Below are 20,089 nucleotides of genomic sequence, written 5' to 3'. Positions count from 1 at the left end.
AAACATGTTTTTGGATACTTCAGTAGAGATCGTAACCGAAAAGGAATGGTGATTTTACAGGAATATAGTAACTGAAATTGTTTGAAATTAAGTGTGTGCATGGGAATTAGTACTTTAACAAATCCACCACCAGTTGTAACACCTTTTTGGTATGATGATTCTGTGACTATAGCCTGTTTTGTATGTGTGCAAGTGCAAATACATCCATTGCTCACATATTATTTTTTGCTCTTCCTTTAGATATTCAAACCAGCACCCATTCTGATGTGCACATGAAAGTGGTGATGTTAATATCCTCTTTCCTCCTTCACGTGATTTTGAAAGTCTTCTACCAGATTGCTGTCAGTCGCATCTAGTTGCTAAGTGACGTTTCCCCTCTCTCTTCTTGTTGTTGCTATGGTACTTCTTCCCGTACTTCTCTGCCAATACTGAAGCAAAGCTGCTTTTGCTGTCCTACCAATTGCGAGGAGCCTTCTCAACGTATAACTGGGTTCTGGGTAGTTTGCCAGAGAGAAGGTAGACAAGTTTTCCTCTCCATATTTCTTACACATTTTGCCTTTAATGATACGATAATATTTGAAAAAATAAAAGCAACATGTCTTGACCAATTTTGCTTATTAAAAGAAATATAGTCCTGTGTCCCCAGAAGTAGTTTAAACCTCTACTGCCTACAGGAAGGACTTAAAAGTTAAGGAGTAATTTGAGTAATTTGAGATGTTGAATTTATTCTGTTGCACAATAACTCTTGTATTATAAAACTCTAAAATAACTCTTGTATTATAACTCTTGTATTATAAAGTATTGTGTTTAGTAATTTCTTGAGCAGTATCCTGAGGTCACTTCTCAAATAGGTCTCAGTATTATTACATATTATTAATAATAATAATCCTTTATCACCCGCTACCATCTCCCGAAGGACTCAGTGCGGCGTACAAGAGACCGAGACCCAAAACCTCAATAAACAACACAACAACAATACATCAATAAATAACTCAAGCAATAGACATTAAACAGCATGACACAATTTAAAATCAGTGTCAGGGCCAGTTGTAATGGATTAAAAAAATTAAAAACTGGGCATGACCGGGTGAAATGGATAAGTATTTTTGGAGAAGATAGGGCGTGCAGACAATCCTAGATTTCTAGTAAAGTACATTTGGGCCAAAGTGCTTTGGGGTTTCCTATTCTGGGAAGGCATGACCATAGTAGTAATTGGTGAGAGACATCTTTAATAGTAAAAGAACTTCAGTGTGTTGCAGATATTGTGATGCCTGCCTTTCAGTAGAAGTCTTGGGGTGATGTATACGCCATTTAAAAGATAAACAGAAAAAGTAGGATACAAATATTTAAAATATATGCAAAATATATAACATATACAACATTTGACTATTGCAGATGGTGGCAGAGAGGAAGAGAGGATAGTTTGGCTTCTCCTTCCTGGTAAATTTGTGGTTTAAAGGACAATCCTAATTGGGTCAGGTGGAAGGAAATGTGAACTGTGGGGCCACCAGCCTCTTCCAGACTTCTTGCTATTTCATGGCAGCAAGCTGGGAGTTAAGGGCAAGGGAGGGGTGGGGGGAGGTTCCCACTGGCGCCTTTTTAAAAAAATTAAGCCTCTCCTTGCCTCATTCATATCAGCTAGGGGTTTTTCCAGGTCCAGGTTGCTCCTGTGGACTTACAGGAGTTTTTAGAATCAGTAGCAGCATCATAGTTGTCAACTGGGATGAACCCTCCATTGAAGAATGATGTGTGGGAGGAACTGTCACTTTAAACTGGTTTTTGTTGGACTGCATTTACCAGCTTTCTTAAGTTGCATCATTCAGATATCATAAATGGCACTAGTGCTTAGGCTGCAGTTCTTGTTCTTCTTCTCAGCAAACATCTGACGCTAAATGGAACTACAGTGAAGACAGTATTAGTGGTGCCTTGATTCTTATCTATCTGTGAACATTAAAGTGACTCTTCTCAGCACTGTCTTTCTCCTACGCTTTGAATTGTATTTAGTGGCAGTCATATGCAACATCCTGTGTGAAGCAGGATCTCAGTCAGATTTGTTAATACATGTTCTAATGCAGAAACAAACAATTTTAGTTTGAGTTTCATGTAGTCTTGGGCATGTTTCATGTTCTCTGTTTTTTTCCCCAACTACTAATTTATGTCTAATTTATGTCTTTGAAAATCTGTATTCCAATGTATATCGATAGAAATGTACATATGAATTTTGTCTCAGAGCTGAATTTTGGAAGAAGCACACATTTCTTAGTAATGCACATTTGTGGACCAAAACTACAAAAACAAAATTAAAACATAATTGCCAAGTACTTTTAGACCGCTTCCAATTTTAAACTAAGAAACTGCCCCATTTCAACCTATGAAATATTTCCAGATGGACATCCACTTTATGTGGAATGTGCCTGATTTTTTTTCCATCTCATAAATTTGAGTGAAGAGCCATCCATGTATGTGTGTTATGGAACAGTATTACAGTTTTCAGGACACCATCTCCCATGCTTCATAGAAAAGGGCAGGTTTCAATACTGAGGGAAGAAATGGAGGGAGAGAAGGAATGAGATTTGATTAGATTGGACTAATGGATTAATTGAGAAAATGTAGATGTATATATTCTTGGACTTCATTTTCCTTAAGGAGGATGACTGAGAGATTAACTCAACCTTATATGGGAAAGATTGCTATGGGGAAAATGGCACCACATGGTGGTTCTGCAAATGGGCAAGGTGTAGCTAACAATAAAGAAAAAAAACTCTGCACATACTTCAGAGAGCAAAAGAGATGTGGACAGCTGCAGATGACACCTAAGCTGCAATGCTGAACATAATTTATGGGAGTGAGCACCATTATGTGCATACAATTTATTTCCAGAATAAACAAATTTTGGATTATTTTGTTGCAGAAGCAAATAACAGGGTGGATGAATTGGCCTCATACAGTACGAGTGTCATGTCAAGTGAAAAAATATAGGGTGCAAGAATCTGACTAGATATTCCTCTGGTGAGTTATAAGGTTTTTGTATCTCAGTTTTTTTCACAAAGGGGCTAGCAATTTTAATGTTCCACAACAATCTGCATATCATAGCACTTTACGTTTTGTTTTATAACAGTATTTTTGCTTTTGGAGAAGCTGGCACAGACAATTTGCCCGTTCTCTTTTGTGTCATCCAGCCCACATGTGCTTGTATCTTTGGAAACTGCAGGATCTAAAGCTGACATATCCTGTCTCTAGATTTTTATTTTGTTTGGAGGCAACTCTTGCTTGACATGTTTAGTGACCTGGGCTGACATTATGATCAGCCACTCCTTTATCCCTATTTTAGATTAATGCTTTGCTTGATAGTTGACAATGATATACAGAAAGATTATGCATATTTTAAAACCAGCTCATTACAAACATCTCGGAAACCTTTTTGAACATGGGCACCTGTCGTTTTCAGTTACTGTGTTGAGTGACATGCCTCCTAATAACTTATTACTATAAAAGTTCCAGAAGAACAATAGAATATGTTCTTCTTTTCTTTAAAAAATCGCAAGTGTGTGACTTAAACATATTCATTCTTTCGCATAGGGCATATATTCTTTTGCAAGTATATAGGCTGTTATTGAATTTATTTCATATATACCTTTTTGTCTTGGATTAACAAAAATAGTGGTATCCAGATCATTTTAAAATGATTGGTGTAAATGTAGGATGGGAGAATGAGACCCATTAGCCCTTCCATCATCAGTTGCCATTCCGTTGCCCTCTACATGTGGAATACAACTTCCTGGCTCAGTGTTAACAAAAGAAAAAATTTTTGGCTTGAGATCTGTATTTTAAGCTAAAATTCACATTGATTATAAAGCAGGTCAGGTTACTGTTGAAAAAATGTTTTTTAATCCAGTAAAGTAAATGTATTAGTCCTCAGAAAGCATATAGGGCAGACATTCAGGGCTTATAAGGAGAAATCTATGCAGAAAGGATATTCCGAAGGCAAAAAGTTTGAAAACCACCTGCATAAATATGCTATTTCATAGATAGTTGAGGAATGAATTGCAGCGTTGTCACCCTTGGTTCATTTCCTGTAAAGGAGCTTAAAATAGAGAAGGTGAGGCTTAGGCATGAGCTACATCAGTATGTAATTATGCACATGGTTTTGCTCCAGCTCTCTGACTCAGCTTGCATATTCCTCTGATTTCTATTTATTTTGAGCTTACAAATCCTTCTTGTCCAAATTTTATCTAGATTGCAAGTCATCCTTTTTCTAATAGCCCCTAGATGATTTTAAAAAAGCATGATTTAGAGGAGGGGCTCTAATTTATGTTCTGTATTCATCCTCCCTTACAGTTTTTTCTCCTGAAGGTTGTATAAGGCACATTGCATTAGCACAAGTTTGGTTCAGTCAGTGAGTAGTTAACTTGTACCCTCCTCTGTTCACCTCTGCTTGTCTTTTACTCAAATGTTTGGTATTGTGAACATAATGCAGTCCTAGTAGGAAAACTAATTAGCATTTAAAAGGCTTATAATGTGGTGGGGTATATACAACTTATATTATTATTATTATTATTATTATTATTATTATTATATTGCTGGTGTTGAGTTGCTTTTTAGATATTTAGACATTCAATTAATAACACAAATATTAGCAATTTATTAGTAATTTAAGAATACTGGCAATGCATTGATCTGTGTTTGAGGACCTTGCAGCAGTGTGTGCTGGAGGTACAGTGGAATTTTACGCACAGACTACAGTCATGAATAGCAGTGTCTTCATGGCAGTAAATCAAGGCAATCACTGTGCTCAGCTGTGTGTGTGCAGGCGTGTAGTATATTGTCATTGTTATAAATTTAGAGACTGATATGTTCTTTGAGGAATAAAATTCTGAAATAACAGCTTCACTGATGGGTGAGAACCAATTTAAGGGTTATCCGTTTTATTATGGCATAATATTTATGGGCTAGAATCTATTTTTTAAAAGGGTACAATGTTGCCCTTAGCACACATAATAATGTAGATGTATAAGTACTTAAATAGGTACAGGAAGAGTTTGTTAGTAACCATGATAAAATGCAATAGTCTCTTTTTTTGGTAAAATATATGAATTGTACCATGTCTTTGTAAAATTTATTTACATCTTTCTAGTGATGTTTACTGTGGTGGTAACATCCTTCCTTTTTATGCCCTTTATGTTGTCATTGTTGTGTAAGTTTTACACTACCTGGACTCATCAAGACATGGTTAAATTATATTCTAGATGTAAATTATCAAAACGTGTAATGGAAGCCCTTGCTTTTATAAAGTAGAAAAATTAGCATGAAATTATTAACATATTGATATTGATATTTGTTTTGACAAAGAACAGTAAACAGATTGGAAAATCGGTGCTTGTATTGATTATTACATTAATGAACTGTTATTGTGGACTGTGCTGACAGAGTAGATGCATCTTGTTTTGAATATACGCTCTTCAAAGCATGGCTGGGGTATTTGGTAGTATTTGTTATGATTGTGCATCACAGGCAGATAAAATAGCTGCTTTAGGTTTTGTTGAATTGTATGATATGCTCAGTGAAGAAGCTGAATTGATTCATTTTACTCATTGGTTCATGGTCTCTATATATGGGAATGGAAGTAATTTAGTAGAGAAGTGAGAAATAGAAACCTTGATTTGAATGTTTTATGACAAAATATTTAGGTTGCAATTTCATAGAATTTTTTTAAAAAATCATAGAGGTTTAAGGTCAGTATTTGCAAATGAAGATTGGATTTTTCTTCATGGTCCTTTGTGACCTCACAAATGTGTTATTTTCACCCATGCAGTGCATAATTTAGATCTTTCAGAGTTCCTTCTTGCCTTCTTGAGTCATTCACTCTATAAACCTTTTCATCAGAAGATCCTGAATCTGATTCCTCTTCCTTTGATATTCCTCCAGTGCATTCTCCCCAGAGATGTCCCTGCTCCCCCCCCCCCCCCCACCCAACCCTTGGCCCATGTACTTTTAGTGGGCTTCTGGAAAGACCAGTAAAGTTGTGATCTTCTCCTTTCCAAATGTAATATCTGCATTTACTGTAGGCCAAGCAAAGCCACTTATCCAAAACTAGCATGGCAAGTACTATGTTGCTTCCTTTTTCAAAATGCAGAAACAGTTTATAATACCATAAAAACACAATAATATTACAGATTAATCCCCTGTAAGACAAGGCTTGAAGCAGTCTAATCAGTTAATGGTTGGGAAAAGCCAGGATAAACAGGTAAATTCTTTTGTTTTAATAAATGCTGAAAGCAAGCAGTTGTTGATGTCTGATGGATTACAGAGAGTGGTCATTTCATTAAGCAAAATGTATATTTGAGTTTTAAATGGTTCATTTTTGCTTTCTGGGTGCCCTTAACAACCTATACACTTTACCACTTCAATTTTACCTTCATACTTGTATTGAGAGACTACTTGTTTAAGAAATGAAATTGCATTTTACACAGTTACTGTTTTCTGCCAGTAGCATTGATATATTCATTTGTTTAATATATATTAATAAAAAGAAGAAAAACAGGATGGGCTTTTTCAAACAATGCCACACTGTTCCACTAATGAAAAAAATTCTAGTTCATTTTCTAGTTTGGTGCCACCTATATGCAGATGACACCCAACTCTGCTATTCCTTTCCAACTACAGCCAAGGAAACTGTCCTGACCCTAAACCAGTGCCTGTCATCAGTAATGGACTGGATGAGGGCAACCAAATTGAAACAATCCAGACAAGACAGAGGTACTCCTGGTTAGTCAGAAGGTAGAACAGGAAATAGGGATCCAGCTTGTGCTGGATGGGGTTACACTTCCCCTGAAGGCACAGGTTCACAGTTTGGACTTGGCACTGAAGCTGGAGCCCAGGCTTTTAAAGAAGAAGGTTTTTAAGATCAAGTCAGGGGGGCTGTGATTTTTAATTTTGAATATGTTTTGATGGATTTAAACAGATTTTTTTTAGTATTGTCTATGTTTAAATCCATTTTAAAGTTTGCATATTTGTATATTTTAAATTGTATACTAATGCTTTTATGACAAGCCACTTTAAGTCTCCTTCAGGAGAGATAAAGCAGGATATAAACACATACAATAATAATATTATAATAATAAATAATGTAAATTATTAGATTGCAGTATTGTTTGGGAGGAGACTTGATTGGAGGGTGACACCATCAGAAGGAAGCATGTGTATATTTAATACATTTTTGCCTCAGACACTTCATCCAGAAAGATTCACCATTATTCTGAAAAAAATAACGGTCCAGCCCATCTAAAACAAAACAAGAGCAGACCACAATACAAGAGAAAATACACAGGGCTTGTAATTACTTATTCATCTACGCTCCTCTGAGGAAGTATTGCTTCTAGGTATTCAGTCTTTGTAAACTACAGCAATATAAAGATTGTAGTTTTAAAATGTCTTCTCTTTATGGGCCATACATTACTGGAACAAGGGTGTGTGAATGAGAGAGTGGATGAGAAAGAGAACATGTACAGGACAGAGAAAATAGTATAGGTGGTTTTTCCTTTAATACTCTTAAAAAGGGGTTTTGCAGACCACTGCTAGAAGCAAAAGTTTCTCGTGGAGCCCTAATAAATGTTTTTGTATTATATATAATGTATATATATCAAGCATGGCCAACCTTTTTGATGCATTGCATTTTAAAATTTGACAGAGGGGCTTGGCCAGTGGCAGATGGTACTAATTGGGGGGGAAAACACAAACTAATTCCCATGCAATTTTTGCAGTGCAAAAAAAAAAAAAAAAAGGAAAGAACAATACAACATTTAAAATGAAGAACAATTTCAACACACATAAACTTGCAGTAAAAGCACATTCAAACCTCCTCCAACAGAGGGCCATCTAATCCAGCCTTTGTAGTAGTGGTGATGATGATGATGATGATTATGATTATGATTATGATGATGGTAGTAGTGGTAATAGGAGCAAACTCAGTGGCCATCCAGTCCAACCCCCTTGTTCCATGCAGTAAAAGCACAATCAAAGCGCCTCCAGAGTTGTGGGAGGGAAATGGGGTTCTGGAAGCAAGGAAGGCATGGGAGAGAATGCTGCTGTGGCTGCTGGTAGGAGTGGGAAGGAGGCTCGGCCACAGAGCCCAGAGCGAGGCCTTGCTTTCCACCAGCAGGACCTTCCTCCTTTTGTGCAAGGCCTTCCTTTCTGGGGCTACATTCATTCCCTCCCTTGCTAGCAACGGGAAAGCTGCTGTGTGAGCTTGGAGGAGGAGGAACAGGAAAAAGGAGATACGCACTTGGAGGGGGAGGAAAATACGGAGCCCCTCAATATGCTTCCCAGAGCCCCAAGGGCTCTGTGGAGCACACTAAAAGAACCTCTGCTCTTAAGGATTGGTGTTCAGCAGTGTGGTATAGTGAATAGGATCCTTGGTTTGGATTAAGGTGATTATTCAAATCCCTTCTTGGACATGGAATTTATGGGGTGGTTGTTGGAGCAGTTGGCAGTTGTTTAGCTTGTTGGTATCTGTGTTGAGAAAGAAATGTATTAAATTATTTTTGAGAACAGCAAACACCATATGTTATATGATGAAATGCTTGCATCGTGTTGCATTATTCCCATTCTTCTTTCTTTCTTTCTTTCTTTCTTTCTTTCTTTCTTTCTTTCTAAAGATGGTTGTAGTCCTCATTGTGGTGATCCTTCTTCAGTAAGATTGCTTCTTTGCTTCTGTTAAAACAAAGATGGTTATTTAAAAAAACTGGTAATTAGCAGCTGTCTGATATTTAGAGAATACCGTTTCTTATCAAGAATGCATATAGTGGAAACGTTTGTTTTCCTTTAATTTCACATCATAGCGCTGGTGGTAGAGATTTCTATCGAAGTTTTACACCTACAACAATAAGAAAAGAAAAATGCTGCTAGTCATGAATGATAGAAATAAAAAAAATCAATTGGCCACTTGTTTAAAGAATGACCTATGTAATTCAACATTTTATTTGATCTATATTTATTTCATGGCTGTTCGTAACACCTACTTACTAAGTGCCTAGTTACAAAAGTGCAAAGCTAGTGTTTAAGTTAAATGAGGGTTTGAGAATCTCTCTCCCACTCCTTGGTTTATTTTGATGTAAAAATGGCTTCTTAGAAACCAGATGGTATTTCAGAACAGCACAGAGAAGTGAACAGGAAATTGGAAATTGAGAATCAATTATTGAAACAGTGACTTATTTAGCAAATGCATTGCTTTTGTTTAATGCTGCTTCACTGAAAAATAATGCCTTTATTTGCCTGCATTTATGCTTTGGAATTGTTGTCATGCAGACTCATAGTTTTTATTCTACTCGTTTCTGTATACGCTGCTATGAAAATCCATCATAGCACTACTTTTTTAAAGTTATAGTTTTAGAAAAATCCATTCTAAATTTACCACCAGAGAGCCACAAAACCCTTGCAGAAGATTTTGGGAGACTTTCTAGGATATTATCCTACACATTTTCCTGTGAAGAAGCGACTAGTCCCCAAAGACATTTCCCTCATTCTCTGTGAACTGAGAGAACATGCTAGAATACATCTAATTCTTCCTTTGATTTTGCAAGGATGATGATAACAGGAAAGTTGTCCATTCAGGATTGCAGAGTTTGTTGTACCATGTTATAATTAAAGAACCTTTCCCGCCATTATTTCGTTCTTGGAACTCACACGGCCATTCTAAGAACGACAAGTATGATAATAAACCTCAGGATGGTAATTACTGCTGTGATAAACAGCAAGCTTTTCAAAGACTAAAAAAACTGTACAAAGTTGAAGTATGTTCAAACAAGTCAAGAACACAAAGAGAATTCTATATAGACAGAATTGTTAGAAATCACCCAGTGTTCAAAAGTCTGATAATTTGGCAGAAATTTCAAATGTCTCACCAAACTACATATCCTGGAATTCTGCAGGATGCACCCATGGAACTTAAAATGATATCAAGATGCTGTCATTATGTAATGGGAAAGAGATCTTATATATAAAGGCAGTTCTTGACTGCTTGCTCTTTCCAGATATATCATTTAGAGAGCATTTGTGATAGTGATTTGACTTACACACCTATTGACTTTTCATTTTCTCTTGTATTATATCAACAGGCTAGAAGAAAAGTATCTGGACAACAAGATTGGAAGGTGGATTATTTCTTTTTAAAAAGGGAAGAGACCATGTTTGCAAGTCTGTAGAAATGGTTTGCGGCTCAGTCAAGCTGGAGCTGACTAAATGAAAGTATGGGCTGTGCATCAGCCAAGCATGTTTCTGCTGTACAAAATGAAGAGGAAGCTCAGAAGGGGAAAAACTACCAGAATGGAGATGTATTTGGTGGTGAGTGTCATTGTTTGTAGTTTTTAACCATTTCATAGAACGTCTCTACTCAGGTTTGTCTTCTTTGAACCCTGCTCGTTCTTCAAGAATCTGACTTATTCATACATTGTTTATATTCTTATCTTGTTTCTACATATTACCTTATATAGATGTTTAATATATTTGAGGAAGTCAATGGCTTTTGATTGCATGATGTCAATACAGCACACTACCTCTGTTATGTTTTCAATATTTTAAGAGCTCTTAACCCCACTACAACAGATAATGAACTGAATTCTACAAGCTAGGGAGGTACCCTGACAGTTATAAAGAGGCTAATGCAACCTATTTCTCAAATGAGACCAACGTTTGACTCTTACAAATACAACAATTATCACTGTCGAATAATGATTGTAATGATTATAAACTATTTACAATAATTTAGGTAGATTGAAAATCATTCTTCTGGATTTTTTCTATGGAGATCAGTGCGGATTTTTACAAAAGAGTTAATTGAAAGACAATATCAGAAATGTATTAAATGTTTGGGAGTACTTACAGGAAATACAGTAGACTATTAGTTAATTCAAGCCACCAGAATTCTCAAGCAGCTGGCAAAAATAGTTAACTAAAGTTGCATACTGCAGTCACAAAACTGTTTTTATAATACAGTAAAACCATGTTCCATTATATTAAATTTGTCTTTATTTATCATTTGTTTTTAATTATTATATTTCTATATTAGTACAAAGTCAATACAGAGCTTATGGTTTGGTATAGTATGGGGGATTGTATTAGTTAGGTCTATTTTTAGTAGTAGCTCTCAAGCAACCAGAAACTACATCTATCCAGCATTTACCAATCCCGATGGGTGCTGGTAACTGACAGTCTACTCTTAACAAGAAGCAAGCCACACTTATTTTCTTGGATGCAGAGAATGTGTTTGACATTTTAAACTGGACTTTCCTTTTTATAGTAATGGAGGAGACATCATTTGGGAATAACTGTATGATATGGTTTAAGTCAATTTCTTCTACTCCATCTGCCTGAATTATAATAAAAAGAGAGTTGTCTAATCCATGTAAGATACAGAAAAGAACTAAACTAGGATGCCCATTGTCCTCATTAATAGAAACATTCAACAAGATAATAGTGCAGGCATTACTTTTGGGGTGATTAATAAATCCACTAGAGTGCTGAAAATGCATAGTTATGTTGAAGGAATTTGTTGAGATTCAAAATAAAAAAGCAAAATACTGTAGTATAAATTCTTCTCCTGTGACTTGTCATTGCTAGCCTATTTATAGACACCACCCTCATCACTGATCTTCTCAGTCTCCTAGATACAGTATAGGGAAGGCAAAAAGGGGAAAAAATGAAAGGGAGAAAATCCTAACTGGCCCCAAAGCAACCAATAAAACCTACGCTGCACTGAGAAGCGGGAGGGTGGGCTGCACTGCAAAAACCAACAAAGGCATGAGAGTGAGTGGTCAAGGCATTAAATAGCCTATGGGTCCATTACATGTAGTATCAGGATGCTGTGCATCTCCACGTAGCCCCTTCTGGCCTTCAACCATGGAGGCCATCAAAAGTGTATCTTCCCCCACATTGTCATTCTTTGCACAGGTTTAGATACGTACCATGGAATAAAAAACCCTATAGTTTTCAGGCCCAAGTTATTTGAAGAACTGAATCTTCCTTTATGAGCCTGCTCTAGCTCTAATATCCACAGGGGATGCACAGCTCTCTGTCCATTCAGCTTTCTCTGTGTTTGCTTCCACACTTCGCTTTGGAATTTCCTGATCAGGAATGTGAGAAGGTTTCTTGCTTTGTTTTCCTTTTAGTGACAGATTAAGATCTTTCATTTTGAAACTTTCAGAAATTGATGTTAACAAATAGGACTTTTATGATGTTGTCCTGTTTTTAATATGTGTCAGATTAAGATTTTAATTTATTTTCTATGTTTCTATATATGCTTTATTGTATTCTATATTTTTGTAAGTCACCTTGAGTTCCAGCCTGGAAGCAAGGTGGGTTATAAATAAAAGGGAGCAGCAGAAAATGGGGATGATGGTATGCAGGAATATCCTTCCTCTGACCCCCCCCCCCCAAGTTTCCAGCCTTAGCGGCTGCATTGACTATCCTCATACATCATGATTTTTATCATAAATATTCATACACATTTTAAAATTTTAGGAACTATCAAGAGATAGCAAGTTCTAGTTACTCCTTAATGCAGAATGTAAATTGTTGGCATCAGGTGTGGTTCTCCTTAATCTGGAAGGCAGGGGTTGGTGTGTAGAGTTACATCATCAAATCCGATGCAGGTTGCTTTTCTTTCCTGTTGGAAGTATTTTATGACGTGGGAAAATGGAATAATGCAAGATTTAAATTTTCAGATACTATATGGTTTATTATTATTATTTTGGAATGTATTTATTCTCAGATTAGGAAAACAGAAATTTATATTAATACAGAGCATTTCTCCATAAACATGTAAATATTGGCTCCTAGAAGAGCTGTGCTTATCCCACAAATGGATAACTTTGCAGAGGCAGGAATCTATTTTTGGTGCTGATATTATTTAAATGAATAAATAATAGATCAGCTTTCTCAAATAACAGTTATTTATTTAAGAGACATTCCATGGTTTTGTGTACACAGAGTGTGGCTACCACATTAGTTTGAGAGAATATGATACTACAAATTAGCAGGATCAAATAATTTGTTACTGAAAAGGCAATACAATTTTGACGTACTTCATATCACAGGTTTTTATTTTTTCCTACCATCCAAATTCTCTAATTGGTATTAAGTACAATAACTTTGTCATGGCTATTTTTGAAGATCTTGGCTCTAAACATCATGGAGTCATGGGGCAGTTTTGAGGCAAGAAGTTTTCATGAAGACAGGCAGTAGCATATATTGTCCAAAGGTGAATGTGTATTATTGAATCTGAAGGTGAATGTGTATTTTGAATGAGTTTTCATATCAATGGAATTGTATGTAATTGGCTTCTACAGTCCCTGTCAGGAAAAAAAAAAATAAAGCATCTTAAACACTAGGTTTTGTTCAGCAAAAGTGACTGGTTTTCTGACATACAGAACAGTGTTTGGTATAGTGAATTGTACATCCTAAAGATTTACGTTACAAGAAAGTTATGTTATAGAGCTTTGTGTCCATCATAAAGTAACATTAATTGGAATGTTTCTGACGCTGAAAAACCTGTGTGAAAGTCAGCTTTGCAGAATTATTGAGGTCTAGAGCTTTTTCCTGTTAGAATTATCCCAGAATTTGAAAGGGGGAGATCCTGGTGTTTAGAAGTGTGAATAGAAATAGATGAAAAAAGATAAGTTCCAGCCATTGGCCTCTTTTAAATTGGCAATGTGTGGCTCCCCTTCTCCTGTGCTGCAGAGGTAAAGAGTGTTACATAATTTCTGGAAACATTGGCAGTGAGGGCAAATATTGCTTAATGGATGCATATATGGAAGAAAGAAAGTCTATTGCTTAAAACTGTTATAGAGTACCCTTTCTGTAAAAGAGGTTGAAGCTACTTGTGCTGCATTCAACTGAAATAACTCTTTCTGCTCTAAATTATTTTAGTTGGCAGTCTTCTACTTGAACCAAAATAGATCTCAAAATGAGTTGTGGAAAAGGTGAGATGAGGGCAGCTACATAGGCCCCAAATGTCATTAACTCTTTATTGAAATTCTTAGAACAGTGAATAGAACTTGCTGCATTTCCTTTAAGTTGGAAGCCCCGCCTTCTCTAAATTAAAAAAAATAGTCTTTGAAAATAGCTATTGAGTTACAGCAAAACCCAGAACTGGGTGGTGGTGTCTAATGTTTTCTAGGAGAAAATGATATAAGGCACAGAAGGTTGTCTGTCAGTAGTAAATAGATGGGGACAAACTGTGAGCGAAGAATTGTCTTGTATATCTGCCATTCATATCTCCTCCCCCCGCAACCATCATTATTCTTAAAATAAGGATAGTTTGGGTGTTAAATTTAGAGCTTGCAGGCTTTGCAATGGTCTGAAACAATTTCACAACGCAACATGAGCGTTGTGCTGAAAAAACTCTATTTTGTTTGCATAAATTTGTTTCAGCTTTGCTGACCAGATTTTAAGATATGGCCTCTATACTAGTTAATAGTTGTTAGAATAGTAGTTAGAATAATAGTACATAAAACTGCACTTGACACCCTACAGCTTTCTTCATTTTTAAGGAAAATGAACAGTTCACTTCTATAGTTCTATCTATACTTAGTCTATATCTACATCTGAATTTAAACCGATTGATATCTTGCTATAACTTGGATGGTAGACTAATTCATTCCATTCTGAGTTTCTTGGCAAAAGAGAGGATTCACCCTACCATTTCCATATTTACAGACAGCCCCCAAGTTATGAATAAGATAGGTTCTGTAGGTTTGTTTTCAAGTTGAATTTGCATGTAAGTCAGAACAGAACATGTAAATTTTAAGTGTAACTCCAGCCCGATATATAGATAGATGGATAGATAGTTTGTTTTGGATAGCACAGGGAAGGGTTAACACCCCTATTGTGTTTGTTTTTCTGTTCAGAAGATTTCACTTCATTTTCTGTCCCTGTGATAATTGGATTTTGAAAAATTTGGCTTGTTGGTGATAAAGCTTCAGTTGAGACACATTTCCCCCATGATAACTCTTTCAGGAGTGATTCCCTTCCGAAGGGTAGATTTTTCTCACTTTCTGTTGTCTCACCACTGTTCTTAACTATGAGTTGTTTGTAACTCAAGTACTGCCTGTATGACTGCTCTGTAGTTGCTCCCATGTACTCAATAACAATTTCCAGATTATCACATTTTTTTCTTGCCCTATATAGTAGAACTTTAGAAGTGCCTAAAAAAGAAGGGATGTTTACTGCCCATAAAATGTGTGTGCCCTTTCCTCCAGTGTTGCAGAACAAAGAAAGGTTATTAATTAACCAAATACTAGACACTCCCTTTGCAAGCATTTTGGAGTTTGCTTTTTTACCCAATAAATGCAAAGCAAACTATAACAGAGAAGCATATCAGGTATATCTTATAGAACAGGCATGGGCAATCCCAGGCCTATGGGCCAGATATGGCCCCTTGGGCTCTTGCCTCACTCCCCAGCCTGGGCCCCAGCCATGTGGCATAGCCCTGGCCCCAGCCCTCCCTGACACTCTGATGTGCATAATAATAATAATAATAATAATAATAATAATAATCATCCTTTATTTATACCCCGCTACCATCTTCCGAAGGACTCGATGTGGCTTACAAGAGGCCGAGCCCAAATACATCAGTAAAACACAACAACAACAATACAATTAAAAAAACTCATAAACAAAGCAAAAAACATTTACAATAACACATTAAAACCTGTGGCAGGGCCAAATGTAATACAGAACAGAATAAATGTAATACAGAACTCTCCTGAGGTCCGCCGTTTCATCTTGTAAAGAGGAGCACCCTGCAGGCAGATGCTACTGTGCAGGGCTCTTCTGAGAGCCCAATACGGCCACATGTGAAACTTCCCTCTCAGGCCAACATCTCCAGGTGCCCCCCCCCCCACTGCAGCCTTTGGCCTCATCCCCCCTCCTGGCCCAGCCTGCCCACCCGCCTGCCCATGCCCAGCCCAGCCTGGCATGTGGCCCTCTTTCAAAAATGTTTGCCATTCCTGTTATAGATGTTGCTGTTACCTGGAGTTTGTGAAGTACACAGAGAGAGAGATTTGCACAAATTTACTGTTTCAAGGAGAAACTTTTGCTCTGTAGTCCTGTTCCAACTAGGACAAAAATGCTAAGTGTACTGAAAGTCCTAGGGCTTTTGTCGAAAGTCAACATATGAAACACGTGCTGATCTGGGAGTGTGTTTCAAAAGCAGGCATTGTGAGATTGGAGCAACAGCAGTTAATCCAACAATATCCAGCTTCTCTCTAAACAAATCTGACCACTAGTGATAAAGCCTCAGCCTCTGGCAAAGTCTGTGTTATTGGTAGAGCTTTGCCCTTGAAGCAAAGACTTGGAACACTTCGTATGGACAGCAGCCTAGATTAGAGCTATCCTTTATTCAATTGTCTGAAATTATATTTCCATTGTTCACAGTTTTATAAATTTGCAAACAGGCTCATGTGTTCAGTGGTTTGACTCTTCACCTGGAAGATGTAAACTGCTGATGTTAAATTCTCCCTTACCAATGTGTATGTTGTAATTAAAGAAATAATTTGGATTGCTTCACTGAGTTCATCTGCTTCAGGAAATTAGTTCCTTTAATTTTTCAGTTTTACAAATAATAATAATAAGTATTATTATTATTATTATTATTATTATTATTATTGCATGGAAATTGTAGTATTACATTGGTGCTGCTAGGTATGCTGGTGCAAATGAACTTTATCTGCCTTATCTCTGGAGTCCCAAATGTTGTTTAAGTTAAATTTGGTTGTTTTATATTGTCTGATGTGCTTGTCTTGATATAATTTGTCTGTATGGTTTTCTTTTTTGGCAACTTAATATTTGCCTTACATGTTGGAAAACACTCTGAGTCCCTTCAGGGAGATATGAGTGCTATACAAATACAGTTTATTATTATTTGAAACACAGCAAACAAGATCACTCTGCTGGCTGTTGTGTTGGATTATACGTCGGACACTTCCCAAGTGTCTAGAACTATGTAATGTATCGGCGAATAATGTGTGCAGATCCCAGTAGAGTGGCCTTTTGCAGCTGACAGATGATAATTTTGTCAGTGCCGATTGTGTTTAAGTGAAGGCCAATGTCTTTAGGCACTGCACCCAGTGTACCGATCACCACTGGGACCCCCTTACTGGCTTGTGCCAGAGTCTTTGCAGTTCGATCTTTAAATCCTTGTATCGTGTCAGCTTTTCCAGTTGTTTTTCTACAATCCTGCTGTCGCTTGGGATTGCAACATCGACGATCCATACTTGGTATCATTAATTAATTAATTAATTAATTAATTAATTAAATGCTGTCTGAAACATAATTTTGGATCCACCTCCCTTGCCTTTATTAACACATGCAATGTACCTGCATGTGGATTCTTTCTTTTTTCACACACATATATCTGCAGTAAACTTGGTGCCGATCTTCACAAAAACTCACCCAGTTTTCTACATACCTTAACAAAGATTTTGAACACTCTGTATATAAAAGAAAGAAAGAATACTTTGATCCAAAATAAACATTTACACTTAGTCCAGTTTGTCCTGATTGAGCATCCGTTATCTAAAATTCTGAAGTGCTGCAGAATTTGAAACAATAGATGGCTGAGTTCGTGATACCTTTTCTTCCTGGTGGTTCCATGTTTATTTAATTCACAAATTTATTTAAAGTCCTCTATAAAATTGCCTTCGGCTTATCTATATATGATACTTGGAATAAATTTGTGTTTAGAATACCTAATTATGTGCATACATGCAAATACATATATTCCAGTATTTTAAACAGAATAATACAAAATCTAAAACCAAAACACTTCTGCTCTTAAGTACTTTGGATACAGGATATTCAACCTGTACTTCATGTAATTATTTGGATTTGCCATTAAAAGGGATAAGTAAGCAAGCCAAACTCAGAAGTGAAGCTAGCCATGATGAATGATCACAGTTGTTGTACACAAGGATTCAAAGATCCTCAGTATCCTGAAATCCCATTATGCCAAATCTTTCCTCTGACTGTAGACTAATAGAGAGGCAGAAAGGGGGATGAGGCAGAGACCACATTGAAGTTAGGACAATTTTACACCCCCCTGTTACTGTTAGATACCAACGGTTACAATCATAACGTTGTCAAGTTTGGCGCAGCAGCAATTAAAATCTGCCAGGTGATGACTGATACCATAAACTAGCATTCTAACTTATCAGAGAATTGTGTGTGTGTTTGTATATTGCTTCCATCCCTTAGTTTCCTAGGCCTGTGTCTGACTGTAACCCCCCTTCTTATGCTCCATCATATTCCCTAAATGCTCCTACCTCTCCCTCCAGTTTTTCCCTCTAGATTTCCCTTTTGTGTTTTAGCTTTTTAATATACCTTTACATTTTAGTTTTTAGCCTAGATTTTAACTAATTAAAATCTAGGCTAAATCAGACTGCACCCCAATCTCCTTATGCTGCTCTATGGCAGTAATAAAGAAAGACTGATTGAAGTTATGTGAAATTCAGTAAAAGTTAGTTGCCTCCAACATTGTGTCTGATGTGTAGCCCAGCCTGGAGTACACTCACAAGACTCCAGCGGCACACTTCCTCCAGATTGAGGGCATGCACACTGTTCCCAACCACTCACTAGGCATTATGTTTCAGGCAAGTCAGTTCAAGTCAGCAGATCTCATAGGTAAAAAGAAAGCCACAGCTGGCTCTTGTGTTATCTATCAATTTTTGGTCACAATTGCCTTCTTTCTACACAAGAAGCTGCTATGCTGCAAAATCTTTTTTTATGATATTCATCAAAATGAAAATGATTTCCTGTTTAGTTTATGAAAACAAGCATTTGACTGGTTTTAATACCTGAGGAAAAAGAAGTCAGATGGTTTTACAGCCACATTAGTTATCTGTCCATCTTTTCTTTTTCACTATAAACAAGTAGGCTGTCTTCTCTGTTCAATGGAAGATGGGGGATTTATAGCAACAGTATGATTCTGTGGCTGTTCTTTTGTTTGCACATCATGGCTTAGAGCACTATTATAATGTTCGGTTTTGATTGTTTGGAAGGTCTGTTATTTGGTTTTTAGTTTAACTATCTGAAATTATTTTTAAAAGCTTGTACAGTAAGTATGTTCTTCTCTAGCTCCACCCATTGTGGTTTCATGCTACATCCATTTTTTTCTAAGACTGACATTAGCCCAGCTCACCACAAAAATCATCACAGCCAGGTGAAAATCAAGGTAGCCATGCCTGTCAGCCCTTTGGTAAGTGAGGCAGCCACAAAATAGGTTGACCAGCTTTACCATTTCCTGGTTTTATATTAAGAAAAAATTGCCTTCTGAACACAGTATGAGCTATTAAACAATATACATGTACATTAAGTTCAGATGTACATCAACAGTGGTTGATGTACACAACAGAGCAGTGGTTCTCAACCTGTGGGTCCCCAGATGTTTTGGCCTTCAACTCCCAGAAATCCTAACAGCTGGTAAACTGGCTGGGATTTCAAGGAGTTGTAGGCCAAAACAGTTGAGAACTGCAACATGCACTAGAGGAAGCATGTTCTGCAACATGCACTAGAGGAAGCAAGGAATTCTGTAAACACGCATTGCCAGAAACATTGGAAGAGGCTTGCCAGAGATTGTGGCATAATGTAAAATAAACCACGTGTAGTTCACGTTTTATCAGCCCACACATTGCCTTGCCAGAGAAAGAAAATATGCCACGCAGGTGAACAGTAAAGAACAAGTAGTTTACTCTTCTTAGTTCAGAACAACATATGTACAATGTGATCAGTTGCATCAACTCACATAATGCCCTTTTATGAGAGGTTTAAAATGATCTTTCACTGTCCATGTGGATAAACACCTTCAGCAGTTCATGGAGCGAGAGTACACTCCAAACTCTGTCTCTCTCTGCTTCACTCTTCAATCTGTCTCTCCTTGCACCTGCATAGCTCAAGCCTGAGTAAAAATGTAACAATATCCAAAAGTCCCAGAATCTGCCATCTCCCCAGCCATGGCCTGACCAATCAGCTTCATGCATCTTATTTTACACTTGACACACATACACTCACTGATTACTTGCATGCTCCAATAGAGGTGGAT

At 37.0% G+C, this 20,089-nt stretch overlaps 1 protein-coding gene across 2 annotated transcripts in view; it reads left to right on the top strand.

Annotated features, from left to right (window-relative positions):
- The window catches only part of C4H1orf21 (chromosome 4 C1orf21 homolog), a 125,087-nt gene that overhangs the window by 28,851 nt on the left and 76,147 nt on the right, over window positions 1–20,089 (top strand). For both annotated transcript variants that reach the window (XM_060774498.2, XM_060774499.2), the window contains one exon: window positions 10,113–10,338. In XM_060774498.2, coding sequence (XP_060630481.1) covers window positions 10,245–10,338 — 94 coding nt within the window. In that variant the 5' untranslated portion in view covers window positions 10,113–10,244. The remainder of the gene's footprint in view (window positions 1–10,112; window positions 10,339–20,089) is intronic.

Source organism: Anolis sagrei, chromosome 4, assembly GCF_037176765.1.
Source record: "Anolis sagrei isolate rAnoSag1 chromosome 4, rAnoSag1.mat, whole genome shotgun sequence".
Lineage (NCBI taxonomy): Eukaryota > Metazoa > Chordata > Lepidosauria > Squamata > Dactyloidae > Anolis > Anolis sagrei.
Note: the sequence above shows the minus strand (reverse complement) of the source record. Positions and strands in the feature narration are given on the sequence as shown.